The sequence below is a fragment of the Lynx canadensis genome, chromosome B4 (genome assembly GCF_007474595.2).
Source record: "Lynx canadensis isolate LIC74 chromosome B4, mLynCan4.pri.v2, whole genome shotgun sequence".
In the NCBI taxonomy this organism is placed as follows: Eukaryota; Metazoa; Chordata; class Mammalia; order Carnivora; family Felidae; genus Lynx; species Lynx canadensis.
In genome coordinates this window covers 115232035-115244294 of record NC_044309.1, presented here as the reverse complement: position 1 = coordinate 115244294, position 12260 = coordinate 115232035, and the positions used below count along the sequence as shown (strand labels likewise).

Sequence of the window (12260 nt, the reverse complement as noted above, 5' to 3'; positions counted from 1 at the left end):
ATGTGCCAGTTTTATGATCCAGTTAGTTAATTCCCTGACACATGTATACTTTTGACAGGATAATACTGTGGTAGCTGCTACAAACAGTGCACTGTTGCATATTTAACATGAATAATATGTGAAGTTTTCTTGAAGGACTTCTTTCCTTCTGTTAAAATGTGATTTGACAGGAAACCAAAGTAACTTTATTTTAGTTTAAAAGTCATCTTAGGTAATATGCAGACATCACATTAATTTATCAGAAATGGTATAATACAAGAGAGACTGAGTAATTTGCCATTGGTTTGTGTATGCTAAAGACCTTTTCTTGTAGAAAGGAAAGGTATTTCATGATAACCCATGACCAGTGGAGATGCTATTAGGGAAAGATAAAATAGTCTTGACAAAGATTAAGAAAGCTAAAGGGGGCAGAATTGTTTTGATTAAAACTTTCATTTTTAATTATTTACAATAAGAACATTTTGTCCTTATTTTTTACTTCTAGACAAACATTTAGTTACTTTCATAATCCTGGATCAGTGCTTTTGGGGATAGCTGGGGTGATTTAGTCTCCTGTTCATAGTACAGCGCAAACACATAGGTGATCAACATTTATGTGTGGACTGATTTCTCTTCTGAGTCAATAGCATGAGTACAGCTCACCTTGTGTCAAATAAAAGACCCTTTGTAGGATTAATCACAGACATAGTTACTTGTTGAAGGTCATCTTTGTGAACATTATAATTTTCTCTAGCCATTTGTCAAGTTACAGATGGTTTTTCCCCTGATTTCACAGTGTGGATTTTGTACTAGGATCTTTCTTTCAAGTTTACCCCAGTAGCTTCAGGAACTATCTGTGGTTTGTGAATCCAAGAGGACCTAAACTGGAAAAGTTGGTAGTTCTAGTTAGGTCAGTACTTGAAGATGTGAAGTTGATGGTCACATAAGCTTGGTGTGGAAGTAAAGAAAATTTGTTAAGGTATGATTCAACTTTGTTCTTTTTGTTTTATGAACAATTAGAAATCTGAAAATTGGGCTTTGTTATAGAAATGATAGTTGAATAACAAGAAATGATAAAAAGACTGTAACACTGAAAGAGTTTAACTCATCACTAACCAAGTTCATTTCTCTGTGCAGGTATAATTTGGTATCCTGAGTGTCTGTCTTAGCAAGAAGGAAGTGGAAAATACTCTTGAAAAGAAAACTAAGACAATAAGGAAGCCAGAACTTACTTTTACATGGTGATTTGCTCACTTAACAGTATGGACACTTTTCCCACCACATTTCCTCCTGGTGGAGACAGTGGGCTGACATATTCTCAGTCTGAGGTGCAAAAAATGTTAATTGATGAAAGGTTACGATGTGAACATCATAAAACTAACTATCAGACTCTTAAAGCTGAACACACAAGGTAAATTGCTTAAATTTGGAGGTGAGGGGCCTTATTAAATATTTTTTTGTCTGAATTTGTTCTGGAACATACAGTATATTTTTGTTAGTTTGCAGTATATAGTTTTAAAACTTTTTAATAGTAAAATTTTCACTTTAAAATTAGTTAATTCAAAACTAACCATGATCTCAAGTGTTTTTTGAGTTGATAAAAGTCTTGCTTTGAAAGTAGCAAGACCTAGAAAATTAAATGTATCTAGGTGGCTAAGTGTGTTTTTCCCCCTCAAGTAAAATTGTATTTATTTTGAAAGAGAGAGGGTGGGGGGAGGGCAGAGAGAGGGAAGAGAGAATCCCAAGCAGGCTCCACACTGTTAGTGCAGAGCATGACACGAGTTCATACCCATGAACTGTGAGATCATATCCTGAGCTGAAATCAAGAGTCAGATGCTTAACCAACTGAGCCACCAGGCGCCCCTTAAGTAAAATTATATTTATAAACTACAGTGTTTATAATTAAGTGAAACTCTATAAAGAAAAGATGTTTGTGAATTTAATGGAATAAGGTCTTGTTCTGTAGTGTTGGTTGATTTTACATAAAGTAAGGTCATTAGAAAGTAAAGGATATCCTTAAAATTGAGTTGTTTTTTTTTTTTTTAAATCAGGTTGCAAGATGAGTACATAAAGTCACAAAATGAACTCAAGCGCCTATTAAATGAAAAGCAAACTCACCAGGAAAAATTTCAGCTGCTGCTTGAAGAGCTACGAGGGGAATTAGTAGAGAAAACTAAAGACTTAGAAGAAATGAAACTGCAGGTAAGAAGATATATTTCAGTGAGTACTATTGGGAAGAAATTTCCTCTGCACCTCAAAGTACTTCTAAGCTGGACTAAGAATCAAATGGATATGAGACAAATTAACAAAAAATCAAATTTAGTTTGGTAAGTATTCAGAATCCACACACACAGAATTCCAAAGGCAGGCAACAGGATGCTTATGTGACATCCTGAGCTAGGGAGACCCATAAAGTCTGGGGATACAGGGGAAAGAAGATCATTGTCAGGATGGTGAGAGGAGATGTTTGGAAGACAAAGGTTGCCCTGTTAAGTGGTCAAATTTATTAACAGAGGAACCTCTGTTAATAAGCTCTCCTCTTGGTATAGGTTCTCCTTTCCAATTAAATTTAGGCAGTTGAGGGAGAAGTAAAGAGCTTTTCCTGAATCTGTGGGGTTTTGATTACTTTGAAGTCAAAATAATCTTCATGCCAACTGGCCCATCTTGGGGAAGCCTGCCCTTTGTGCCTATGGTACAAAAGTAGTCAGATACTGGTAAATTTGGTGAGTTCTGCCTGTATTCTTAATGAGTATTTTGCTGTATTTCCAGGTGGTATAATTTAATATTCTTTCATATATTCTAGAATGTTAGCTACCACATAGGGTTTAACCATGAAGCTGTTATTTTATGCAAATTTGTATTAAATTATCTGTTCTGATTTAGGTATTGTGCTATTCAGAATAATTAGGGGAAAGGCTGGTTTGAATTGATAAATATTCAGAGTTAAAGAGTATTTTTTAAAGTTTTACTAATTTTCCTTTAAGTATTATGACTGAAACTGAGCTTAAAAAAGACTGATAGGTTTTTTTGAGGTTTTATTTTTTATTAAAAATTATTTTTATTATTGAGGTATAGTTCACAAGACTGATAGTTATTTTTAAGGGGCCACTTAAAAGACTATGAAAACAATATGGGCACATAATTTATGTGTGTAATGGAAGGTAAATGGTGTTTCTAAAGCAAAAAAATAGTTGATACTGAAATACTGATTATAGTTTCATTTCTCATTTGCCTAGAAAATAGACCAGAGCAAACTTAACTATAGCACCAGTCAAACTTACCATAAATTTCAAATTAGTAGATATTAGCAGTGATAATTCTTCTGTATTCATTTAATCTCTAAGTGACACCAACTGTGTATTTCTGCTTATCAAGTGCTTGGCACAAATAATAAGGTATTTTTAATACTGGAATTGTAAGTTGATAGAGTAAAAAGCTACCTTTCATCTAGTAAGTATGGCGTTATCACCCAATTCATGGATTTCTTTGACAGCAGTGTTAAAAGTTGGTCATTCAGTGTCTTGAAATCTTCCGTTGTTGGAAACACCACCATTAAGCTTGGGTTGGAGCCTCTCCTGTGCTGTTTCATTCCTAGGTATATTTGGGACATTTAAACAAATAAAAACCTCAGAAATAGGAGTTGAGTAGGGAAATGTAATTCAAGCCTATAGAACTGGTGGATTAATTTGTTCTGCAATAGTCAGAGACCTACGTAAATGAGAATCCGTATTCTTTAGGCATTGCAGATATAATTACTCTGTTTCTTCAGAGTAACTTCTAGACATGCTATTTGTACCAAGTGCATACAAACAATAAGCTTAAGAAGACTGGAGTGTTTATATTAGTATCGGATAAAATAGACTTCTAGACAAAAAGAGTGTCACTTAAGATAAAAAGGTCATTTTTATAACCAAAAATGGGTCAATTCACCAATGAGATGATGGCCTTCAACAAACAGTGGTTTTTATGCCTTCGTTTTGTCATGTAAAGAGGGTAAAAGTTGTTAACTAACAGGTTGTTGTGAAGACTAATGAGACAACATGTAGATTTTTAGTACAATGTCTGACAGAATAGATAGATACTCATAAATGATGGCCATTTTTACTCTATTTGAATGCAGCCTCCGTAGGGCAGGAGCTTTTTTCAGAGTGTCTCCAGTGCTCAAGTATATTTATATTTATATATTTTATAGTAGCAAATATTTGTCAAATGAATGACATGAGTAAATAGAACAAATGAATGAATTGGAAATGTTCTGTTCATATATAATACAATGTTCTTCTCTCATATGTACCTAAAGCTTAAGCATCTTAGATAATTCTCTCATTTTTTCCTGTCTGTCATGAGTTAAATTGTGTCTGCCAAAAAGGTATGTTGAATTTCTAATGCTCGGTACCTCAGAATGTGACCTTGTTTGAAAATAGAGTCTTTGCAGATGTAATTAGTTAAGATGAGGTCATACTGAAGGATGATGGGTCCTTAATCCAGTATGACTGGTGTCTTTAGAAGAAGTGGAGAACAGACACAAAGACAGAAACATGGGTGAGGGCAGTGGGGGAGGTGGGGAGAATAATCCTATAGTGACAGAAGCAGAGATCCAAGTGCTGCAACTGCCAAGGAATGGCCAGGATCACCAGCACTCCACCAGGAGCTAGAGTGATGCAAAGAAGGATCCTTCCCTACAGTTTTCAGAGGGAGTGTGGCCTTGCTGGCACCTTGATTTTGGACTTCTCGCCTGTGAGACAATAAATTTCTGTTGTTTTAAGATATCTAGTTTGTGGTATTTTGTTATGGTAGCTCTAGGAAACTAACACACTATCCAAAGCAGAATTCCTTTTTAGAACATTTGTGACACAGGGATTTTTATTCTCTGCTTCATTGCTTTCAGTGCAAGAGAACCCAGTGAATGTTTAAAGTGATCCAGTTCCATTTATGGATTGGAGTGTGTTAAATATTTTCCCGCTCATGTTGAAATTAAATCATCCTCCCTGTGGTCTCTCTGTTGGTTCTTGTGCTATTCCTTGGATCTACACAAAATAACTTAGGACATTTCTCCATGTGATAACTTCCCAGATGTTCATTGGCAAATATAATTTATCTGGTAAAGTTTCTGTTTTTCAAGATAAACATAACTGGTTTCTATATGATCTGTATCTGGCAAAAATAAGCTAAAGAAAGATCTCTCTCTATATTTATATACACATGTTGAAGCAATGTAGCTGTTTGCTTTATGGATGTTTGCAATTTGTACAAATTGTGGGTTGAATAAAGTCAATTCAACAAAGTAGAATCAGCAAGAAATATTTTAATAAATGTTTATGAAAGGTGATTTTCAGAATAAACATGTATTATCTTGTCTACCTGCAGAATGCCTTTTCTGAGTTAAGATTTAATACCCCTTTGGCTTTTATAGAAAAGTGATAGAAAAGACAGTCAGAATATTTCTGTCTCATTGGTGTAGTTGTAGTGAATGGGAATAGTAATAGTGTTGGACTTTTAGGATGATTGTAAAGATGAAATGAGACAATGCATAGGAAGTGTTGGTACAGTGCTTTGATATATAAGTAGTTAGAACATGTTAGCTATTGTTATTGTTATGTACCATGTTAGCCAAACCTTTTTTTTTAATATGAGTTATTTGATATATTTTCTGATACAAATTTTAAAAGTTACTTTACCAGAAATGTATGTGCTTTCTTTATGCTGCCAGGCAATTGAAACTTTATAAGCCAGTTTTTTCCCATTTTATTTGGCCGCTAGGAAGCTCAGCAAAATTCATTATTCAGTTTGTCATTAACTTGTTAAGAACCTCTGGCACAGCAATATTTGCCTTCTTAAGTTAAAACATTCTTTGGAAAATAATTGGTCTGTTTTTTATCAACATAACAAGTGTTGGTATAATACAGATTTAATATAGGTAATGACACATTTTTGTTAAATTTCTTTTGAGACAAGTGGTGGCAGTATTCCATTAGAAGTCTAAGACACAGCATACTTTCCTCCTAAAATAGCATGGGCAAAACTCTCTAACTCTATGTGTGTTTTCGTGGGGGGAGGGAGGAGGATAGATTTTTTTTTTTTTTTTTTTTTTTTTTAGTGTGTGTGCTTGTTTTTTAGAAGATTCTTAAGAGATAAAAAAAAATCTTACAGAGACTTTTATCAGAGAGCTTGTAGATCATAAGACTGTTGTGTAGTTACCAGCTTCGGTGTTCTTTTCTCCTTTGTGTAGATCCATATTTCCATTTGTATTATTTTTCTACTTTCTTAAAGATTTTCTTTAACGTTTCTTATAGTACAGATCTATTGGTGAGAATTTTTTATAGCTCTTATATATCAAAAAATAATTGATTTTAAAGGTATTTTTGCTGAGTATTGATTTCTAGGTTGACTGTCTCCCTAGTACTTTAAAGGTATTGCTCTCTCTTTTCACAGATATTGTTTCACATAAGAAATTTGCTGTCATTCTTATCTTTGTTCTGTGTATGCAGTGAGTCTTTTTTTTCTTGGCTGCTCTTAAGATTTTCTCTTTATTGCTGAATTTATTTTTTTAAGTAGGCTCCACACCCAATGTGGGGCTTGAAGCACGACTCTGATTTTAAGAGTTGTATGCTCTACTGACTGAGCCAGCCAGGCCCTCCTCTTTATTGCTGATATTGAGCAATTTGATTGACATGCCTTGTAGTTCATCTTTCTGGTACTTAGGATTTATTGAGCTTCTTTGGTCTATGGGCTTATAGTTTTTATCACATATAGAAAATTGTTGTACTATACTTCAGAAAAAAGTTTTTTCTGCCTTCTTTGATCTCCTTGGTGATCCCATTATTAGGCTACTGAAAGTTCTACCATAGTTCACTCTCAGTTTATTTATTTTCAATCTTTTTTGTCTCCTTGTTGCATTTTGGATAGATTCTGTTGTCATGTCTTCAAGTTCACTGATCTGTTTTCTTCTGCAGTGTCTAAGCAGCCATTAATCCCGTATGGTGTATTTTCATTTCAGAAATTGTAGTTTTTAATCTGAAGTCCAATTTTGATCTTTTTCATACCTTCCTTATATCTACTTAACATGTTCAATATTTTCTCTAGCTTTTTGAACACATGGAATTCAATTATAATAACTTTTAATGTCTTTGCTAATTCTCAAATCTGTATCACTTCTGAGTTGGTTTTGGTTGGTTGATTTTCTTGTTAATTGTGGGTAATATTTTCCTGCTTCTTTGCATGTCTGATAAATTTTTTTGGATGCTAGACATTGTTAATTTTATTTTGAATACTAGATGGTTTTGTATTCTGGTAAATACTCTTGAGCTTTGTTCTGGGACACAGTTACTTGGAAGCAGTTTCATCTTTCTGAGTCTTGCTTTTAAGATTGGTTGAGAGCAGGTTAATGTTTAGTGCTCCTTATTTGTCAATACTGAGAACCTTCTCAGTACTCATTTCTCAGTGAAATGAAGTTTTTCAGCCTGACTTGTGGGAAAAACAACTATTCATACCTCTGTTTGAGTTCAGATTACTTATCCATCTAATTCTTTCAGATTGTTCTTTTCCTGGCCTTAATTAAATATTTTCTTCACATGCATGTGCTGATTGGGGTACTCTACTGAATGAGTCAACAGGGACTTTTTGCAGGTCTTCTTAATTTTGTGTGCCACCCTCTTTTCTGGTACCCTGTCTTGTGACTCTTGCCACACTGCTCCTTCTGGATTCTCAGTTCCATTTGCTTAGGTCAGAAAGTCCACCATCAGACATTGCCTGGATATCTCTTCCTGTGGCCTGGCAGCATTCTCAAAGCTTACTTTCGTTGTTGTTTGTCTCTCAGAGATCTCTGTTGCTTTATTAGGCCCATTGTCTTGAAAACGGATTTTTGTCTCTTCTTTTATTCTAGCAGGAGAATAAATCTGATTTCTTTTATGCCATCTGTTGGAAGTGGAAGCACTTTTATTTTTAATTAACCTTTAATTACAGAAGTCTCAAACAAGCCCTGAGGTAGAGAGGGTGGTTGTGTTGCATCCTCACATACCCATCACCCACCATCAATAATTTCAATAATTACCATCTCTCAACCAGTCTTATTTTATCTTCTGACATCCCTGCTCTGTCCTTGAACCACTCTGGATTATTTTGACACAAATCATATTATCTCAACTCAAAATATTTTAGTATGTATCTTTATTACATCCCAAGGCAATCTCTCCTTTAAAAGCATAGTCATAATGCCATTATCATACCTAAAAGTACTTATTCCTTAATATCTTTTTTATATTGCATCTTTGTTGACATTTCCCTCATTTTCCCACAGTTTTGCTTGCTTAAAGTTGGTTTTTTTGAAACAGGAATCAAATAAGGCTTATCTATTATTACTCTGTTCCTTTTAATTACCACCTCTTCTCAGTTTGGACTCCTGATGCTATTACCCAGACTCTTGACATCATAAACCAGATTGTAACAAGAGCTTTCTATCTGGTTTCCCAACTCCATTCACTGAAATTGTTTTCCCCCCATAGTCACCAGTTTTCTCCTGCCAAAGGTTTTGATCCATTTTGCTTCTTCCTAAAATGTAGATATGGTGATGCCATTCTTAAGCTTGAATACCTTCAGTGAATAACCAAGGCACAGAGACATATGTATAGCATGCCTTTCTTTATGTAAAAATTAAAAGTTGTGTGTGTGTATATATTTGTATATTATTTCAAGAAGAATACATAAAAACTAGCAATGATAGCTTCTTAAGAGGGAAACTGGATGACTGAAGTAAAAAAGACTTAGGTTTTTAATACTTTTTGTTTCAATTATTTTATTTATGTAATTATATTCATTTTAAGTAAAAAACATTTTTTTTTAAAAGTACTACTGAATACTGAGTAAATTATAAGAGTGTAAACCTCATACCTAGGAATTTTCTACTCTGTACCCTTCCCTTTTGTTCCTAGCCAGGGTGCAGCTCTGCTAGGTGGCATTTGGAAATGTTTCAACATGGCCTTGATCATCATAGTATCTAGAGAGTATTAATGCACAGGGATCCAGGATTCTAAATTGTCTACGGTGCTTAGTGTGGTTCAATTCAAAATGCCTTTAGCTTAACTTTGAGGATCATTTTTCTCCCCAAGGAATTTAAAATGTTATCCATTCTTAGTTTTTGTGTTCTATTGAAGCTTTAGTTTTCCTATTCCTTTGATGTGGCACTGTTTCTATACATAAAATCTTCTCTTTTTACCTGTTTGATGAGCTTATATTGGTTATTTTTGTAGTTATTTGTATGCATAAGTTATTTTTCATATGAGAATTTGAACTTCTTACAGAGTTAGAAATGTTTCCTGTGAGTTTTTGTGATCTTTAGAAAGTTAGGCTCTGTGTATACTTCAGTTTCTGTAAAAAAAGGATGATAATATAGCTACATTGAGGATCATTGCAAGGTTTAAATAAATTGGTAAATGCATGTAAGGTATTTAGAACATCATGTTATGTAGATTATATAATATATTGCAGAATACTATGTATAGTAAGTATTCTGGAAAGTTTCTGGGCTGTGTGGAGTATTGATGAATAAATGAATGAATTAAACTGAGTATTCTTCATTTTCAGAGATTAATGTAAATATAAACTAGGTTTTTGTTTTATAACCAGTATTCGTTCATTCTTTCAAGAAATAATAATTGAGTGATCCTATGTGCCAGGCAGTAGTGTGTGGTGTTGGAAATACACCATGGTGAATAGAGATTGTGTTTGCCCTTACAGAACTTACTTAAATACGTAATTACTTCCTAAAATCTGAGTTCTATCAGAGAGCTATAATAGGGAGGAACCTTGTTTTGGTGGCCAGAGTAAAAATCAGCCTTTTCTGATTGAAAATAAGGAGTCTGAAGATAAAAAATAAAAATTAAAATTAAAAAAAAAAATAAATCTGAAAAGGGGCGTCTAGGTGGTTCAGTTGGTTAAGTGTCCAACATTGGCTCAGGTCATGATCTCCTGGTTTGTGAGTTCGAGCCCTGTGCTGACAGCTCAGAGCCTGGAACCTGCTTTGGATTCTGTGTCTCCCTCTCTCTCTGTCCCTCCCCCACTCACTCTCTGTCTCTCAAAAAGAAATAAACTTAAAAAAAAAAAGTCTTAAGAATTCTCTGTGATATACCAAATTATTACACCTTTATTTTAATTGCTTTAGAAAATAGTTAGCTGTTGTATCATGCATGGTAACCTAGGCTGCCAACATAGTTATTCTCAACAGTCATAGTAATAATAGGGAGTATCTTTACCTCATGTTAATGGGATTTTTGACATCTCTGAGGCCCTGAAATTGTGATCTTAAAGTATTGTTTCAAATAATGGTTCTATTTATGTAGTGATTACTGTAAAGTTAAGTATATTGCATAATTTCTATGAATTGAATTCTATTGTTTTATTTAGGTGTTGAAACTTGGTGAATTCTTGATTTAATATTTGTGATTTCATATTTAGAATTGTTTTATATTTCTCTACATATTAGGTGTTAACTCCACAAAAGTTGGAACTGTTACGAGCCCAGATACAACAAGAATTAGAAACTCCAATGAGGGAACGTTTTAGGAGTCTGGATGAAGTAAGTAATTTATATGGAAGGAACTGTGCATTTGTCTTTATGTGACTGATTAAAACCATTATCCCCCTTCTTAGAAGCCTTGCAGTAGCACCTCTTCTAACTCAAGAATCCTTACTTTTAGGGCTGCACAAGATGAGGTCCCATAATCTGTCTGACTTCCTTTCCTCCATCCACTTTGGCTTCTTTGATGTTTCTTTGGCACTCCAGAAATGGAGCAAATCAAGAATCTTTGTGTTAGCTCTTACTTGTGACATGAACAGTGTCCTTCCAGATATCTCTTGGCCAACTTCCTCCTCTCTTTTAAGTCTTTATTGAAATGTCACTTTCTCAATGAGGCCAACTTTGACTAGTATTTCCATTTAATTTTCTTCCTGCCTTTCCCATCACTTCTTAGACCTTTGGATCCCCATTTACCCTGCTCTACTTTTTATTTTTCTCTAGTACTAATCATGTTCTCATATGATGTATAATATTTATATTTTGTATATTACCGTCTCTAGAATGTAAGTTGCATGAGAGAAGGAACCTTTATCTGTTTGGTTGATTTTATATTCCAAGTTCCTAGAATGGTTCCTGGCATACAGTAGGTGCTCAATTAATATTTGTGGAATGAAAGAGTATATTTCATGCAACCTCATAAAAATAAAAATTTGTTACAGTTTTCCTTTAGATTGAAAGGTTTCCTTCCTTTTATGAGATATTGGTATAATATGACTAAATGTTTAATCAATGGAATAGGAAAAGATGACGTATATTAAGTACTATGCTTGACAACTTATATATGCAACCTTATTTAACAAATAGACCAGGACTTATACATAACAAATGAATATTGTCCCCTTCCAGATGAATCCGTTTGGAAAGTTGTAGTTTAGTGATGCTGCATTGCACAGAAACAGTTGTAGAATCCACTTTTATAAATGGCTTATTGGCCTGATAAAGTTGTCTTTTGAATATCCTCCTGGTGGATAACCAAAGCATTACGGTTGAGAGGAGACTTAATTTTGGGATGTAAACAAAGCCACTTAGACTTAAAATAGGCAATCAAGTTAAGTAAAACCTTAAAAAAAAGTATGTTTCTAATAAAATCATGAAACCCATTTTCTTGGCTTGTAAACTGGCTTAGAGAAATCTTTCAGCTAAAGACTTACAGTGATCTGAGTATTTTAGGAGGCATTCTTATTACTTAATTACCTGATGAATATTGAAATAGTATCTCCTTCATCTTCTCTATTGCCTGAGTTGTTACTGAATTTAGAATACTGGCAACTTTTGTAGTGTTAGTAAGCAGAATTGGAAGCATACCAGAGAGTTGCATGTATTCCTGGTTAGAAAGGTTGGTACTACATATATTCTTTAGACTGGTGTGTTGAACTATCATTGTAATATTATATATAACACATATTGTATCTACATATAATTTATTATTGTTATTTTTAGGCATGAGTGAGCATATGTGTATGAGCAGGGAGGGATAAAAGGAAAGAGAACCTTAAGCAGGCCTACACCCAGTGTGGGTCCCTCCAAGGGGCTTGATCTCACAACCTGAGATCATGACTTGAGCCAAAATCAAGAGTCAGATCTTTAACCAACTGAGCCACCCAGGCGCTCCTATCATTGTACTATTTGATTGAACCTTAAGTTATTGTACTAAATATTCAAATAATCTTTTATCTACTTTGAATTCATCCTGTCTGGCTTTCAGGAGGCT

General features: G+C 34.2%; 1 protein-coding gene across 3 annotated transcripts in view; it reads left to right on the top strand.

Moving 5' to 3' along the window:
* Positions 1 to 12260, top strand: part of CEP83 (centrosomal protein 83) — a 122072-nt gene that overhangs the window by 35210 nt on the left and 74602 nt on the right. For all 3 annotated transcript variants that reach the window (XM_030323397.2, XM_030323398.1, XM_030323400.2), the window contains 3 exons: positions 1117 to 1390; positions 2031 to 2181; positions 10457 to 10549. In XM_030323397.2, coding sequence (XP_030179257.1) covers positions 1218 to 1390; positions 2031 to 2181; positions 10457 to 10549 — 417 coding nt within the window. In that variant the 5' untranslated portion in view covers positions 1117 to 1217. The remainder of the gene's footprint in view (positions 1 to 1116; positions 1391 to 2030; positions 2182 to 10456; positions 10550 to 12260) is intronic.